This window comes from Lontra canadensis, unplaced genomic scaffold (genome assembly GCF_010015895.1).
Source record: "Lontra canadensis isolate GAN:19392208 unplaced genomic scaffold, GSC_riverotter_1.0 scaffold40, whole genome shotgun sequence".
Lineage (NCBI taxonomy): Eukaryota > Metazoa > Chordata > Mammalia > Carnivora > Mustelidae > Lontra > Lontra canadensis.
The window spans coordinates 11,741,490-11,760,197 of NW_022631034.1; the positions used below are offsets into that span (position 1 = coordinate 11,741,490).

General features: G+C 38.6%; 1 protein-coding gene across 1 annotated transcript in view; it reads left to right on the top strand.

Annotated features, from left to right (window-relative positions):
- Window positions 1-4,001: 4,001 nt before the first annotated feature.
- PTGFR (prostaglandin F receptor) overlaps window positions 4,002-18,708 on the top strand; it is a 43,236-nt gene continuing 28,529 nt past the window's right edge. Inside the window, exon 1 of the mRNA XM_032870185.1 lies at window positions 4,002-4,970. Within this exon, the coding sequence (XP_032726076.1) occupies window positions 4,173-4,970 (798 nt within the window). The 5' untranslated portion in view covers window positions 4,002-4,172. The remainder of the gene's footprint in view (window positions 4,971-18,708) is intronic.

An 18,708-nucleotide genomic window follows, 5' to 3' on the forward strand; every position in this document is an offset into this window, starting at 1 on the left:
CCAGGAGCTTTGTATGCTTTGTGCACACAGCTGTGTCGCTGCCACTGAGAAACTGCCTTACATGATGTAGGCGCTCAAAAAATTTTGTTGAATGAATATATCAATGAATAGTTTTATGTGAGTGTCCACTTCTCAGGAGAAGTACCAATAGCAACTACCACATTTCAGAAGAGTTTATGAGCTGTGCCCTAGGTTCCGGTAATTTTTTTTTTTTTTTTTGATCAGTTTGTTTCCCTTATCTGTGGAATCACCAGCTCTTCTTCTGTATATAAGCAGTCAAAGCTGCCTTTGGGAACTTTGAATAAACAGATTATGATCAGATTGATCATTGATCAAAATGATCAGATTTGAGTCCCATAAGGCCAGACCCATGCACATAAACACACACACACGTGTGTGTAACTTTTTTTCTTTTATGAGTTAGTTGTCTAATCTTTCATATCTATTAGAACTTGCTCTACTAATAGTAACATATTCTTTCTATCTTGAGGAGAAGAGTGCTTTAGAATCTTTTATTGATCTTCAAGTGGAATGCCTCTCGATTGAGGAGTGGATTCCAAAAAAGAAACTCCAGGAATACAGGCAAAGTAGATAATTTTTTAAAATGGGATTTACGGGGCACCTGTCTGGCTCAGTCGGTTAAGCATCTTCCTTTGTCTCAGGGTCATGGGACTGAGCTCTGCATTGGACTCCCTGCTCAGCAGGGAGTCTGCTTGTTTCTCTCCTTCTGCCCCTCCCCCTCCCCCTGCTTGTGCTCTCCATGTCCATCTCTCTAAAAAAAGGAAAAAAATGGGATTTATGTAGTATTTTGAAACATAAATTACTATTGTTTTGAATATATCACATAATGCATGTTATGATTTAACATTACATTAATGAGGTTTCTTTCTTCTTTCTTTCTTTCTTTCTTTCTTTCTTTCTTTCTTTCTTTCTTTCTTTCTTCCACTAGATAGAGAAGCTGATGTTAGTGAGGTGCTCAAGTGAGAGATGGAGAGTTTTCAAGATCTCAAACTATAATACTGGCAATGTTGATGGTACCATTGATGAATTCAAACAACATTTGATAAGTGACCAGGCACAGTCCTAGGTGAGGGTGGAGAAAGGAACAAGACCTCTGCAGTAATTCATTTCAGTGAGAGAGACATAAATAAGCAGGTAATTGCAATGTAATGTGATTAAGTCTTCTTAATTGTTGAGGGAAAGTATAGTGCTTTATGGCATTCACGTTTTCTGCGTAGTTTATTACAGAGTTGTTCTTTGGATGCTGGCTCCTCCAGATATAATAGTCCTTTACTAACCAGAATATTTGATTAATCAAATTGTTCAATTCCCTGACCATACCTGAGTAACAGTTTATTTTATAGATCACGATCATATCATTAAAAAAACCCTCAATATTTACCACAGGGGAAAACTGCAATCAATCTTTTCTATAGTTAATGGCTAATTTATTTTATCTCACTTTAGCATTTTACGATCCTTTTCAATTTCCAGGAATTTAGAGGCCCCTTCTGACTTTAGAAGAGAGTAAAGAGGGTTTATTTCTATGTGGTACTGATTTTTTCACATAGGTGGTGGCAAAACTTTACTAAAATAAAAAGAACAAAGGTCACTAATAGATTCCTGTAAGTGTTTATCTGGAAGAATGAGACACAGTAGGTATGGATTAAAACAATATTAGTTAAAATCAGTTACGGTATTAAAATGACCCAAATCATAATTCCTAATGAAGTAGTGGGTATTTCTTCACCTGATAATGAGATGATCTCCCCAAAATTTAGATTCACAACTCTGAGTAAACATACAATTAGAAATACTGTCAACATTGGGCTTTTAAAAAATCATTAAAATGTTACTAATATCTTATTTGCAGGTGTCCTTCAAGAATACTTCTCGTCCCTCTGCCTTCTCACATTCCTCAGAAAGTTAGAAACATAGTCCCGTCCTCTGATAGTGAACCCCCAGGCAGTGACTCTGATTTACAGCATGTGGTTTAAATGCTTGTTTTTTTTAACTCCCTGGGGATATCGGCCGCTAAGCCCTTTCCTCAAATACACCGTCTCTTTCTTTCTGCCTGATTTCTTTCTCCTTCTCGAGCTGGGATTTGGGGAGGATTCCGTCTGCAGACTACAATGGGACAGTCCAGCACGCCGCCCCGACAGCTGTCTGTTCTTTCCTCAGCTCCACGGATTCCTATTTTGCAGCTTTAGAGATGGCGCATTGAACTTGAGTTTGAAACAAAACTTTTTCCCAGGTGGTGGGCCTGCCGCTCGGATGCTGATGCAGATGCCGCAGCATCCGAGAGTGCGGAGCCCTGGTCTCTCCCGGTCCGCTCCGGGCTCCTGGCAAAGGGGGCGGAGAAGAGAGAGGAGAGGGCGGGGGTTGGGGGGCGGAGGTCACCCGTGCTCTCCATCCGGCCCAGCCTGTGAGCGCCGCGGGGTGCTGAGCGACCGGAGGAGCCCAGCACGCCCGCAGGTTCCAGCTGGGAGAGCGCGCGGAGGGACGCGCGGCTGGGCCCAGCAGAGCCCGAGCGGGAGCGGGGGCGCGGCGCTGCGCTGCGCGGGAGGAGCCCGCGTTGGCGGCGGAGCGGAGCTCAGAGCACGATGGCACTCGGAACTGGGCGCCCTTCTCCCCGGAGAGCCCTACCGGCGGCCGTGGATGCCAAGGTAACCAGCCCTCCAGCGGCTGCTTTCCCACGGGTCGGCCTCGGGATGCTCCACCCCACCGAGGTGGAACCTCGGCCGGCTGCACTGGAGGGCACCTTAGTCTGAGCTTGGCAAGTTCGGACCAGATGCCCGAGCGGGGGAGCTAGTTCTGCTGACCCGAACTGATTCTGAGCTGCGCGCGTAGGGAGCGTTAGAAAGGCTCCCCGGGGAGGGAATGGGACCACGGAGAGATCCCTGCCCGTCCGGTGGTTTCCGGCCGGCGACTCTGGGAGTCCTGCACCCGGGCCAGCGCAGGCCTTTGGCGCCCCCCAGAGAGGGAGGGAAACCGGCCCCAGGGCGTTTGAGCAATAGCAGAAAGTTTCAGCAAGTTAGGTTTGGGAAGGATGTTGCAAGCAGAGGCTTAGAGGGGCCATGGGACAGTAAGGGCGAACTCTGAGCTCTAAGACCCGGAGCAGGAGCCGTCCTCGCGCAGCCCGGGCGGTTCCACTCCGGCCCGGCCCAAGAAAGGCTGGCTCGGTAATTCCCAGCCTCCCGGAAAGCTGCTCCGGGGAAACCTCAATCGAATTAGCTCGAGGCGTGTGGCTGTGGTCGTGGGTATGGAGGGTCTGTGACTCAGGCCTCAACACACCACGGAAAGAACGATAAACGAACACAAGTGAATACTTCGTGTGAGACGTTGCTACCCTGCAGCTGTGACTTGGTCAACAGCATATAGGCAGATGTCTCGGGGAGCGCGACGAACTGCCTCCTTACTTATCGTGAGCCGGGATTTCTGCACCGGTGCTCGCTGGACCAGAGACGCTTCTTAGAGACTTACCCCTCGACCTTCCATGGGTCCCACTTGCGTGTGGTTTGCTGAAATTTGATCTAAATCGAACGGTTTTAGAACGTATTGAGAGAAGCCCCATTTAACATCAGTGAGCTTGCTGGTCCACTCTGTCCTCTTGAAGAAGATGTCTCATCTTCCTGACAAACAGGTGGCTCACTTAAAGAATAATCTGCAGTTTGGGGACAAAGCCCATCCAAGAAAAAAGCAGAAACTCTAAATGTCACCTCGTTATTTAAATAGACAAGTATGCTTTTAAAAAACTTCATGAGGTTTAAATCGAATCTTGGTAGAGATTTTGTCAACTTTACAAGTTTTAAGGTGCCTGTGAGGCATCAGGGGGAGATTTTGGGGGTCCCATTTGCAGAGGGGCCACAGAGTGAACCGAGGGGGTCTCAATTTTGGCAGCTTCTTTACCTTGGAAGTGAAATGTGGAAAGGCAGGCAGATGTGTGCTGCTGTGGTATGATGCAACCTTGCTTATGATAGGCCAGATACATCTGAGTCCCACCACGGGGTGCTGGGGCGCGTCAGTCTTAAAAGCCAGATGAGCAGTTTATGCTGTCCTCACACTTCCTCTGTCTTTATGCTACAGATGTCTGGACTGCAAGCCTGCACTGTGCTGAGAGAGAGATGACTTGAGTGGCCAGCATTTTTTTTTTTTTTTTAATCTCCACAACAATGTCTATGAACAATTCCAAACAGCCAGTATCTCCTGCAGCTGGGCTCCTTTCCAATACAACTTGCCAGACGGACAACCGGTTTTCGGTATTTTTTTCAGTCATCTTCATGACAGTGGGAATTTTATCAAACAGCCTTGCCATTGCTATTCTCATGAAGGCCTATCAGAGATTTAGACAGAAGTCCAAGGCATCGTTTCTACTTTTGGCCAGTGCCCTGGTAATCACAGACTTCTTTGGCCACCTCATCAATGGAGCTATAGCAGTCTTTGTGTACGCTTCTGATAAAGACTGGATCCGCTTTGACCAGTCGAACATCCTTTGCAGTATTTTTGGTATCTGCATGGTATTCTCTGGTCTATGTCCGCTTTTTCTAGGCAGTGTGATGGCCATTGAGCGATGTATTGGAGTCACCAAGCCAATATTTCATTCTACGAAAATCACATCCAAACATGTGAAAATGATGTTGAGTGGAGTGTGCTTGTTTGCTGTTTTCATAGCTTTGCTACCCATCCTTGGGCATCGAAACTATAAAATTCAAGCATCGAGGACCTGGTGTTTCTACAAAACAGAGCACATCAAAGACTGGGAAGATAGGTTTTACCTTCTACTCTTTTCTTTTCTGGGGCTCTTAGCCCTTGGCGTTTCATTCTTGTGCAATGCCATCACAGGAATTACACTTTTAAGAGTTAAATTTAAAAGTCAGCAGCACAGACAAGGCAGGTCTCATCATTTTGAAATGGTCATCCAGCTCCTGGCTATTATGTGTGTCTCCTGCATTTGCTGGAGTCCATTTCTGGTAAGAGCCTAACATTTTGACAATTTCTGCTTTCTTTTGTTTTTCCCTGTTGAATATGAGGTTTGTTGTTTTTTTCAAAGTTGTGATCTTGAGGCAGCACTGTTCAATCTTTTAAATGCTGGAGTTTATTCATTAAGCTATTTATGTACACATGGTTATTTTCCTACAAGTCCTGAGTTGAAAGAAATGTCTTGCTAAACAATTCTAACTATAGTGTAACCTGCTTGCAGAAGAGGATAAAGTAATTTTAACAGAGCAACATAGTTTTAATATACTTAATAGGATTAGTGTCAAAATGTGAAAAAAACTGATCAGCTATAATACAGTATTGTAATGGACTCAACTTAAGTCTTAGTAGAAAGTCACACAGACTTTTAATTTATCTAAAAGGCATATTAGCTCCTGGGTTCTTCTAAACACACAGGACTAGGTCTTGGCTTACAAAGGGAGGTGATGAGTTGAGATAGTTGGATAGTTGAGGTGAACTCTATGGATAGGTTAGGTGAAGAAATCACTAGTTCATCAACCCAAGAACAATGCTGATAGTTCAGGGAGAGGTGTGATTGGTAGGAAAACCACAGATCATTCCCTTATCATTCCATTCCTTTAAGAAAAAAAATTGTTAAATGTAGCCAGTAGCTATGTTTGATTTTTATTTGGAAATGAAAACTAAGGTTAAGGAATTAACAACAAACATCAGTCATTTATAGTATCTTCTAGATGGAAGAAAAAAATACTTATGATTTTTAAGTATGGCCATAACTCCCTTCATCATTTTACTTTATGATGGGAAGAGTAACAACATGCCATGAATTAGAAAAAGAATCCTCCGTACACAGCTAGTGATGGCAGTAAAGATGATTTTCATTCCTTTTTCGGTACTGGTGAACAAATGGGCTAGAGTTAGTAATACAGGGGAGCCACAGGTAGGGGAGATGAAGGTAGATGGAATGCACCCTTGCCTGGTCCTATAAAGGTGCTTGTTACTGATGCAGTTTTCCTAAACCCCTAGCAGGCCCATGTCTAAACATTGTTGCTAGTGGAGTTTTAATAAACAATCTTGATGATCCTGATGCACAAGAAAGTTTGTGAGACCTGTTGTTGCAGACAGATCCCCTGACAGCTGATTTTATTTTACAAAAGGATTTCTACTTTTTGAAGATTTCTTTATTTATATTATGTCCTCACAGTCTCAGTTTAGCTTTCTTGAATTGTCTTGAATTGGTCCTCGGAGCCCAAGCCCAGGGAGGCTAGGTTGGGTCTGTCAGTGGTAAGTCAACCTTTTGAGACCTGCCTGTTATCATTTTAGTAGGCCTGAGGTGAAACCAGCCAGGATTTGATCTGTGCTCATAGTCTAGTTATTTGAACCTGAAGCAGAGAACAGTTCTGTCAATACTTGGAATCACTTCAGCGTTCATTCTTGAAGTTTAATTTATGCCACTTGACAAAGGGAATTCCCTTCAAAGGAGACTCCTATTTTTCCCCTTAAACTTTGACATAGAGTAGCTTTTCCAAAATCAGAAGTGAGTGTGAGTAGCACTGAAATTAATTGAGGGTTGGAAAGAGAATATGAGGAAGGTGAGAAAAGAGGTACCTGAAAATAGTTAAAGAAACATTTTAAATGAAAGTCGTAGCTCTGGAGAGAACCTGAAAACAATGGGATATGGTATGCAAGGAGAGACAGGTAGTCAGGGCAACCAAGGTAATCACTGGTGCTTTCGTTTCTGTTTGTTCTCAGTCACCTTTAAAATTCTGCTTAGTTATGGCTTTTGACTGAGAGAGAGGAGTGACAGATAGGTTGACTGCTGTGAGACTGTGGAAGGTAGCAAGATTTCATGCTCATCATGGATATTTTGAATTTATGTTTTTCTCTAATTTCTCTTCCTGAATTTTTGGTTTCCTTCACTGTTGAAATAGATATTACAATTTAGTTCCTATTTTGAACATATTTCTACTGGGAGCACAGTTTTATTTTTGTGCAACATTTTCCAGGTCTATGTTCTGTTTATGAATTATCAACACACCTATGACACCAGTGAATCAATATTTCTAAAATGCCTCTTAGCATAAGAATTATTTCTCTGTTAGATGCATAATGGATATGCCACTGACACTTGCTGATGGATTGATATTTTATTTGAAGCATTCTTTGCATTCTTGGTTTCTCTTGTGAAGACTTAGGTCTTTATAGCAAATTCTGACTAAGAGATTCATAACTTCTGTGGTCTGGACACACGTGCCTTTGGCATTAGGGTAAGTCCACCAGTCAGCTCTAAATGGAACCCTAGTTAAAAAAAAAACTCAGGTTTGGGAATGCCAAATAACACCCAGTGCTAGCATCTCATTTGAAATATTTCTCCATTTTTCCCTTAAATGCTTAGGAAAAATTGCATGGGTGTTAATGACTGAGCCATCACTCTCCACCCTGTATTTTTAAAAACTAAGAAGTTTTAAAAATATCTCTGAAATCAAGCTTCTGGATTCCCATAGTTGTCCTATAATATTGATAGCTTCCCCCAATGCCCTACTTTACATCATGTGCCTTCTTTCTTTGATTGATGAATATAAATTGTTGGATTTATAATCTGGTTGAACATTTGTGCCCAATTTTTGACCTGTTTTCACTGTCAGTTTCAAGCCTCAAACTGGAACAAAGTTACAGGTGCACACACTAAATGGAGCAGACAAATAATGCAGATGACAGTGGTTGTGCTTGTTAAGATTCATTGTGTTGAAACTTGGCAATAGTGGCATAATTTCCAAAACTATCTAAATTTGTAGCTGATGCCAAAGGGAATGCTTTATTAATTTCAATGATCTAGTTCAACCAATACACAGGTGAGATGATCATGTTGTTTAAGTTTTCTTTTCCTCTATTTAGTAGACTTTATTTTTTCTTGAGTAGTTTTAGGTTTACAGGGAAATGAGTGACAAGCACAGATTTTACATTTACATTTACATTCTCTCATGTTCCCCCTGACCTCTTTGTTACCCTTCCTTATTAGTAAGTCCTCCTTTGGTGTGGTACATTTATCACAATTCATGCCCCATTCTTATTGAATGAAGTCTGTAGAGTTTTTCCATAATGTTGTACATTGTGTGAGCTTGGATAAATGAATATGGACATGTGTCCATCATTGGAGTATCATACAGAATAATTTCATTGCCCTAAAAATCCCCTGTAGTGTTTTTTAAAAAAATTTAAAATATAATGTATTATTTTTCCAAAGGAGGAAGTGTGTGTTTTCAGGAATTAAGATTTAGAAATGTAGTACAAATGTAATATTAATTTAAACTATAGCTCAATAAAATTGAAACTTTTACAATATCTGGATTTTATAGTTTTAAACCTGGGGACTCATATAAATTCATTCAATTATAATCCCAACTGAAAAATACAGGAAACTACAAGGGTCACTGACTAGTTTACAATTTCATTTAGCAACAAATTAATACAATAATCTTTAAGAGACAAATGGCAACTATACAATTGTCTTTTGTGTATCTTAGGTGAGTCCCCATTCCTTTATAAGTAAATCTTGAAGATATTCTTTTGATGTTTCTAGGGTGAGGGGGAAAAAGTCCATTTATCAGCCCTTCAAGAAACATTTTCTTGATATTATTTTTGTTTTTATACAAGTAATTTTTCATTTTAATGTTCCGTTCTAGAATACGTAACCCTGAAAGAAACTTATTATTATTGCTATGCTTATTTCATCAGTTTAGCAGAGCGATAAATAGTTGTTGACTGGTTGACTGTAACTTAAGTAGTATGAATGTCCAGAGATTGCAAATGATTGACCAGAATGTGGATTCTCGGTTTTGTAGGTAAGAGTTAATTAGGCAAATGCTGAAACCAAATGGTAATTTTTAATCTGTTCCCTAAATCAGCACCTGTAGACACTATTAAACTTCAGCAATCTTTTACTAGAAGGACATACACTTGCTCACTTTTACTTCAGGGGCAGAGGATAATTTTGATTTGGGGAAAGAAGAGTAAAGCCTATGAAAAGTAAATAGATTTCTTATGTAGATGAGTTTATCCAAGAAATGTGTTCCCTTGCATATATAAAATTTGAACTTGATTTTTTAAAAAAGATTATTTACTCCTAATGCTAGTGTTTCTAGCCAGTGTAGTTAAACATTTAGTCACTAAGATGTTTGTCAGCGATAATTAAAAATGTTGGGTAGCCGATTGAAGTTTGACTGAATTACTACAGGTATTGGCATCAAAATGGACAGGTCTTAGAGGGCTGATGGCAAATGATGAGAGCCTTGCTCTTGGGGAATTTACCCTCCTAAAGGAAGCTGCCTTGACCATGGCTCCCCCCTTTTGGTCACTCTGTGTGCAGTGATGGGTAGATGTGGAGATACAAAGTCTCTTTCCTACAGCTTAGCACAGTCTATCAGAAGTCCAGTCATTTATACATTATCAAAATATAAACTATATTATAGATAGGTGTGATTTGATGAACATATTGAGCTACATACAGACCTTTGGAGTTGAATTCCTTTGTGTTTATTATCTCACTCGATGAAAGTGTATGGTGTAAGATTGGTTCAGCAAACGTCAGTCAATTAAAAGAGACATTGCTAAGTTGAGAATTTTCGTAAAATTCTGTTGCTTTAGATGTGTATAGTGGTTGGAATACTTTTGGTATTTTAAGTTAATTTACTCTTGGCAAAACAAGATTTCCTGTTTTTAAGGCAAAAGAGTTATAAAAATGCCCAAAGATACCATAGACATTGGGAGGGCACTTAAAAACATTGCTTGAATGATTCAAAAGTAAATGAATCAGAAACATGTGGATTAGATTTATACCCTCTTGGATATAGAAATCTTCTGGCTTAATGTGTCTTGAGGTTTTTATTAAGCTCCAAAACATTTAAAGAACAATTCAAGATGTTAATGTGCCCAGAATCTCTCAAGGTTGCCAGTTTTAACTTTGTTTAGTTTTTCTTACTTACTTATTTGACAGAGAGAGAGAGAGAGAGAGTGAGCACACAAGCAGGCGGAGCAGCACAGGGAGAGGGAGAAGCAGGCTTCTCACCGAGCAGGGAGCCCAATGCGGGGTTTGATCCCAGGACCCCAGGATTATGACACGAGCTGAAGGCAGATACTTAACTAACGAAGCCATCCAGGCGCTCCAACTTTGTTTAGCCTTATCCTTCAGGAGGTATATAAAATAACTTGCATTGTATTTGCTTTGGAAGGCATTTCTAGCCACACCAAATTTTACCTGGTACATCAATGCCATTTTTCTATATTTAGAGAAGACTTCACCCAATAGGAGAAAACGATCTTTTCACATTTGCAAGTATTACTTTTCAAAGCTTGTGTAAACCTGTCTTTCTGTCCATCCTCTCCTGAGTGTAAAGATGGTAATGCCACAGAAGAGTGGGTACAATTGTGGTTTCATACAGACAGGGAGGCTGTTTTTTCTCACTCCTCCTGATGGTAGAACACCAACATGGAGTAGCTGTAGTGTGATGATAAGGAGAGACAGAGTCAATTGAGTAACATAAAAGGATTTATTTTAGATTTTGTGCACAGTTTCAAATCTAGCCTTCTCTTTAAGATGCTGTAATTATTCAAGTACAGGCAGGGAGATAGGGTCCCATCCCAACCACCTCTTGGCTATAACAGGGAGTGACTCTAAGCCAATTTTTTACATCTGTGAACTGATTATACTACTACGACTTACCTAAGAGTACTATCAGAAAAAATGATCTGACCTCCCTACATCTCATAATACAGTGGGTGGCCAGTAGTAAATCTAAAATCCAAAATCCTCAAAAAGTCTATTGCTTTTACCACTACCCACCATCTCAATTAGAAAATCAGTCATCTGTGTTTAGTCAGGTGTTTACCGTGTCCTCCTCTATTAAGAAGGTTAGGTTGCTGTGGAAAGGAACAGAGGGAGCTTGAAGCTTCCGAAAACTTTTCTTGGACATTTCCAACCTGAAGTTTCAGGTTACCCTTCCTTAGTTCACTGTCTCGCCAGTAATAAAGACGTTGTCTGCTCATATGCATAATATGAATTCAAATACTCCAATATTTCATAATGATAATCATTCATAAGGTATTAATCTATAAATTACTGGGATCAGGTTAAAATTAGCTCCCAATTATTGAGACTGTTACATATACTGCGCTATGCTTGGGTTGTGAGTAGTTCCAAGGAGTGAGATAAAGCTCTTCCCTCAGAGAGCTTGTAACTTAGTGGAAGTGAAAGGCATACCCTGTCTGAGAGCTAAGAAGAATCCTGTTTATTCCACCTCCTGGCTCTGTGACAATAACCACTCTGTGCCTGTCTCTTCATATGTAAGATGAGTATTGTAATGTTTCATTGGGTTGTTGGGAGGACTAAATAAATTCATATATGTAAGTTAAAATAGTGCCTGACGTAGTATCGTATGCGTCAGTGATTATACATTATCATCTTTGTCGCTGTTACTATTAAATATTACTGCAGCCAGACAATACCTTTTTCAATGAGACAATCAAAGGCACTTTTTAATTAGTTATTAAAGGAGTAATGGATGCTCTAGTAGATGGCAGTCCCTTCTGATTTGGTGGCCCACAATTATTACTTGTCTAAAGGTTTGACAAATATTTATTGAACATCCTACTATTGTGCAAGGCAGTGTTTTAGATACTGCAGTAACAATCACCGATTTAAGTGTTCACAATATCTATGCTGTAAGAAACGATACTCCTAGAAGACAAGGGAAGGCATGTGTAGGAAGTTGAAATACGAAGATATTTGATTACATTTATGTTATAAGAGAATAACAGGTATTCTTTTGTGAATATATGTGGATGAGATGACTTTTGATAAAATAAAAGTGAAAAATTTCTGTAGTACGTTATTTAGGAGGAAAAATTACTGGAAATAAATGGGATCCTAAGTGAAGTAATGTAAAAACCAAGGAGTAAAGAGATAATAATGTATATAATTCCTAGAGATACAAAAATGTACGAATAAGAAACTTAGTATTTAGGACAGACTTTTAACGTAGTAGAACACAGCAGGTCATGATAAATTAATATTAAAAGCTAGGAGAATTTTCAAATAATGACACATGAGTAGCAGAAAAATTAAATCATAAGATAAGATAATTTGATAATTCAAATCAGTATTTTGTACTGTCTATTGGTAAGAAAATTGACTCAGGATATAGAATGGAAATAAATGTGGGTGAAATGAAGCATTACAAGAACCACCAAGTCTTTCCAAGAATTTATTTAAGAAAGTGTTGGAAAGGACTGAAAATAGAGAAAAACATTACAGTTACAATGAACATTGATAATAGAAATGAAGAAAATAAAATCACTTATGCTTAGATGTACTTGCTAATTTACTCATTGATTTACTCATTTGGCAGACTTCTGCTGGGTAGAACATTCGGTGTCTCTCTAGGTGGACAGTGAAGCAGAAACAGAGTCTTGACCTGGGAAAATATTCCTGAGGCAACCTCTAGCAATCATCCTTTTAGCTTCTTCATTTTATCCATGGTCTTTGCACTCCTCTCCAACCCCTAATTCATACTCTTCCTTCTCTTTCTACTTTTATTTTTTAAATTTTAATTTTTTAAAAAATTTTTGAGAGAAGGAGAGAGAAGAGGAGAGCAGAGAGAGAGGAAAAGAAAGACTTTAAGTGAGCTCCATCTCACAACCCTGAGATCATAGCTTGAGCCGAAATTAAGAGTGGATGCTTAACCAACTGAGCCATCCAGGCGCCCCTCTCTTTCCACTTTTAATGTGGAATAAATATAACTGTTTGCATATTTTGGCCTTGTCTGGGAGCAGGGCAAAGTGTTAATTGCTGTATGAATTTCTTTAGTAAATAGTGGAGGAAAACAAGGAAAATAAAACCCACAGGAATGCCCAGGAAGGACTGGGAGACATCCAGGAGTGAGAGCAGGGAGGAGCAGGGACAAGGCAAGGACAGAAGTGGAAAGCAGGAAGCCAGGTGTAGGAGTAGCACGTGAGGAGAGAGACACTCCTGTGTCCTAGGAACTCCACTGGAAAGGAAGGCCTCTCTTTATTTCCATAGGTATCTTTTCCTTACTAAGGAACATTAAATTTGTGTATCCTGTCCTCTCGATCTACTTTAAAAAATGCAATGTTTTCTCTAAGTAGAAAATTGTATTGTAAAAAAGATACAAAAAACTACACATTCAAATTAGGAAAAATCTCTTCCAAATCCCACTCTCTGGAGATTACCACTATTAGCATTCTGAGTGCATACTTTTACTCATCTGATAGGGAAAATATATTAATTTTTTATTAATATATATAATATATATATAATATACATAATAAATATTAATTTCTTTTTTTAATAGAATAAACTTTCTTTTTCTTATATAATTGGGCATTATCTTCTTTTTTTGTGAATACGTAGGTTTCTGTAAATGATTTTCAAGAACTCTTTGGATAACAAAGAACAGATAATGCTAATATATAAAAACAGCTATAAAATCAGTTGTTATAAAAGCAATTGTTTTTCCATGTTCATCGTTAGCCTTTTTATTTAGTATTTTAATTTATAAAAGTAGTGAATGAATCAATAAGTTTTTTTGTGGTTACTGCTTTCATGTTCAGAAATACTTTTCTCAGGCTGAGATGTTATTGGTATTCCTCTCTTTTTTCCTAGCACTTTTGCTTTTTCATTTTTTGTATTTATGTTTTTAATACATTTATAGTTTATTTTGTTTGCAAGTTAATAATACGAATTTTCTTTTGAATGGTTAGCTAGCTGGCCCAAAATAGTTTATTGAATGATCTTTCTGTAACTCTTTAAAATTCTACCCTTTGTATGTATAAAATTGTTAATTTTTTTTTTAAGATTTTATTTATTTATTTGATGGACAGAGATCACAAGTAGGCAGAGAGGTAGGCAGAGAGAGAGGAGGGAGCAGGCTCCCCACTGAGCAGAGAGCCTGATGCGGGTCTGGATCCCAGGACCCTGGGATCATGACCAGAGCCAAAGGCAGAAGCTTTAATCCACTGAGCCACCAAGGCACCTCTCTTTCTGGACCTTTTATTTCACCCTACTGATCTGTCTTTAACTTTATGTACAACTACCATCTTCTTCACATTTTATTTAGACATGCATTCAGTCTGTCAGTTACAATGTAGAGTGTTCCCTTTCATGACCATGCTTTCCCATACTTGAAATCGTTTTTTGAGTAATAATTTATTTTTATTGTGACAAAATTCACACAACATAAAATTTGTGATTTAACCATTTTAAAGGGTACAATTCCATGACGCTTTTCACATTCAAAATGTTGTGTAACCATCACCACTATCTTGTCTAGAACATTTTCATCATCCTAAAAGGAAACCCCACAGTCATTAAGCAATCATCCCCCATTCCCTGCTTCCCACTCCCTGAGGCCCCTGGCAACCACTAGTCTCTTGTCTTTATGGATTCGCTATGTTGGATATTTCATATAAATGGAATCTTAAAATATGTGGCCTTTTGTGTTTGACTTCTTTCACTTAGCATAATGTTTTCAAGGTTCATGTATGTAGTGGTATGTATCCGTACATCATTCTTTTTTTTTGTAGTTGAATAATATTCATTTCTATGGATACCGCTCATTTTGTTTATATACTCATTAGTTGATGAACATTTGGGTTGTTTCCACCTTTGGCTATTGTGAAAAGTGCCGTTATGAACATTTGTATACAAGGTTTTGTTTGAACACTGTTTTCAATTCTTGTGGGTGTATAACTAGGAGTGAAGTTTGCTGGGTCACATAGTAATATTATGTTTAGCTTTTTGTGGTAACACCAATCTGCTTTCCATGATGGCTACACCATTATACCTTCCAATCAGCAATGTATGAGGGTTCCAATATCTCTTTATTTTTGCCAACACTTGTTATTTTCTTCTGGAACATTTTGTTGTATTATGGCTGTTTCAGTAGATATCCAGTGGTATTGTTCATTATAGTTTTGATTTGCATTTCCTTTCTGACTAATGATGTTGAGTGTTTGTGTATTTTGCAGGGAAGTCTTTTGTGCATATTTTTATATCTAAAAAAGTTATATGGGTCTATAATTTCCTTCTTTTATTGTATTCTGCTTTTAATATTAGAATTGTGCTAGTTTAAAAAAAACAAATGGGAAATTCTATCTCTATGTACATCAATAATTTAAATAATGTGGATGTGAGATGTTTTGTGATGATTTGGCATCATTTCAGTGTTTTTTGATAGAGTTTTAGAGTTTTTGTTTCTTTCTTTCAAGATTTTATTTATATTCAAGTTAGTTCACATATAGTGCAGTATTAGTTTCAGGAGTAGAATTTAGTGATTCATCAGTTGCATTTAACACCCAGTGCTCATTCCATCAAGTGCCCTCCTTAATACCCATCATCTAATTACCCCACCCCCCATACACTTCCCCTCCAGCAACCCCCAGTTTGTTCCTTATATTTAAGAGTCTCTTATGGTTTGCCTCTCTCTCTGTCTTTATCTTATTTGATTTTTCCTTCCTTTCCCCTATGTTCGTCTGTTTTGTTTCTTAAATTCCACAAATGAGTGAAATCATATGGTGTCTGTCTTTCTCTGACATATTTTACTTAGTGTGATATACTCTAGTTCCACCCATGTCATTGCAAATGGCAAGATTTCATTCTTTTTGATTGTTGGATAATATTCCACCATATATTCCATTATATATATGCACACCACATCTTCTTTATCCGTTCATCAGTTGAGGGGTATTTGGGCTCTTTCCATGTTTTGGCTATTGTGGATAGTGCTGCTATAAACATCGGGGTACATGTGCCTCAGGGTTTTATTTTCTGATTTTTGGTTTGAGTTTTCTACTTTGTCTTGAGCCAACATTGATATTTTAGTATAATTTAACCAATTTCATTGAGAGTATGAATTTAGTGTCACATTTTTGTACTGAGAATTTATAATTGAAGATATTATTACTTATTAATTTATATTTATCATGCATATAAAATTTAGTATACATTTATATCTGTTTATTTTATCAATATTTTTATAATATTTGCATTTTTTCTTTTTAAATTAAGATTTTTAGAGGGCTGTCTGGTTTAACCCACTGAGCCACCCCAGCGCCCCAAGAGCTGTCTGGTTTAATAGTTTAAAAATTTCTTATACTAACTTGTAAATCTTAATGTTTTCAAATTAGTTAACTTCTTACTGTAAGATTCTTTAAATGCTTCTTGGGCATTTGAAAACAATCTGTGTTCTTTTTCTTTAAGTGATAAAGTTCAATACATAGGTATTGAATCAAGATTATTATTTATAGAATTCTATTTTCTTATTTTTCTTAAGATAAGCAATTATTATTACAGTAAGAGCAATAGACTTTTTGAATATTCTGGATTTCATTGTGCATTTACTATTATTGATGCAATCTAAGGAACTTTTAGTGCCATTCTTATGATTAGAATACAGTATCATCATAACATTCAAACAAAATGGGTAGAATTTGTTTTCCCCTCTCTGTCATACTCCCATACCTCTTGGTTGGGCTCCAGAATTCTGACATTGAAAAAAAAAATGTGAGAAGTACATTTTCTTCTTATATTTGGCTACTAGTATTTTGATAGCAGCTTTAGTTTTGCTGATACAGGAAGTATGAAGTTAAACCAGAAGGGAATGGAAGAACATGACTAAATTTGCAGCTCAGAAAGCAGATTGATTCTGATTAGTTCTAGGAATTTGCTCCTGACAACCCTGGTCATCAGCATCTATAATTGGGCTATCCTTCATCCAGTTCTGCTTGAGGTTTCCATTTAGAATTGGCCAATACCTGTGCACCAGGAAGAAACTTCGGAGAATGTTCCTGCAACCTAGCATGGTCTCTGGGTCTTTTGACACTACAGATACATTCTTTGGAGAAAAGCTGGACTAGAACTGCATATAGAAAGAAAGAACTGTGTGAATGCCTTCTTACTCCTTGTTTCCGAACATAAAAGTTTGTTTCCAAATTGCAACACAAAAGTAGCAGCAGATGTGTTTATCATTATGCTTTGTTCATTGGGTGCATGGAGAATTAGTTTCTGATATAGTTTAACCTTTATGTGCTTTTATAACTACATATTTTTGCCACAGACACTTGCAGTATTTCTCTCGTACACTATTTCTGAATTGAAAAACTACCTGAAATACTGAAAATTTTTTTAAAGTTCCAGAGTCTTTTTTTTTTTTTTTAAGATTTTATTTTTATTTATTTGACAGACAGAGATCACAAGTAGGCAGAGAGGCAGGCAGAGAAAGAGAGGGAAGCAGGCTCCCCACTGAGCAGAGAGCCTGATGCGGGTCTGGATCCCAGGACCCTGGGATCATGACCTGAGCTGAAGGCAGAGGCTTTAACCCACTGAGCCACCCAGGCACACCAGTTCCAGAGTCTTAATAAACTTTGATAGTGTGAGGGGGTTTTGAAATGATTCTAAGTGTGTGGTGATTCTTTTCTCTCCTGAAAAGTCCAAAGACAGCTAAGGCAGAGTGTTTCTCATTTCAAAGGAGTATGAAGAATTGCTGAGGGGCACCTGGGTGGCTCAGTGGGTTGAAGCCTCTGCCTTCGGCTTAGGTCATGATCCCAGGGTCCTGGGATCGAGCCCTGCGTCGGGCTTTCTGCTCAGTGGGAAGCCTGCTTCCTCCTCTCTCTCTCTGCCTGCCTCTCTGCCTACTTGTGATCTGTCTGTCAAATAAATAAAAATCTTTAAAAAAAAAAAAAAGAATTGCTGAGAAAAGACAAAAGAAGAAACATACCAAGCAGTTCTAAATGCATGGCAGTTGGAAGACATCTTAGTTATTTTAGTTCATCCCTTAAAGCTTATAGCAGGCTGATCTGTGGATACAGGTGCTGACCCAGTTTGCTAAATGCTCTCCTGGATGTTGGCAAATCCAGTAGTCTCTCTAGGAATAATTTCCTCTGTGTGCTATTGACCTTCTCCTAATTGCATGCTTTAGGTTTATCTGTATAAGCTAAATGATATTAATACAAAGCCATTCTGCTTATTTAGATAGTTTCAGACTGATGTGGATTTCCACACGGTCCATTTAGCACACCATTTATATTTGGCTGGAAAGATGAATGGATAAACTCTTTTACCTATATTGGCGCCCTTGCCTCTAACACCTCCCCGCCCCCCTGCCATGTATGAATTAACTTTAGGATGTAAGCCACAGTGTTGGTGCTATCCTTCTTTTGAATTTCTTGGTTTGTTTTATATGGTTGCCAAAATCTCAAGTTCAAACCTGCCTGACTCGCGCAGAGATTATTTATCTGCAGAAGAGTATAAAAAGACAACCAAGCAGTCAATTAAAAATCATGCCTCACAGTGAATTCTGAGGGATGCCCTGTGTATTCAGGTACTGAGCAAAATAATAGAACCCAAAGAGTCCTGAGGAATTTCTGCTCCCCTCCCTTCCCTACGCCCTTCCCTGGTCAGGCCAAAACACTAAAAAATGTTTTAGCTTGAAAGTGGGAGATCTCTACTTTGGAACTACCTTCATTTTTCCTGTCTACTGAAGGCCCCTCTTTGTGGTGGATGGAGGAACAAATGCAGCCTTAGGCCTTCCTGCTCAGTGACAGACCTACTATCCCTCCCAGCCTGAGGAGGGGAGAGAGGGATGAATGTGCTGTGGCTTTAGTAATAGGTACATACTGTTCATTGAATAATGTTTTATAATTAAAGACAGAAGGCTCATATACAAAGGCTAATTGAGTAAC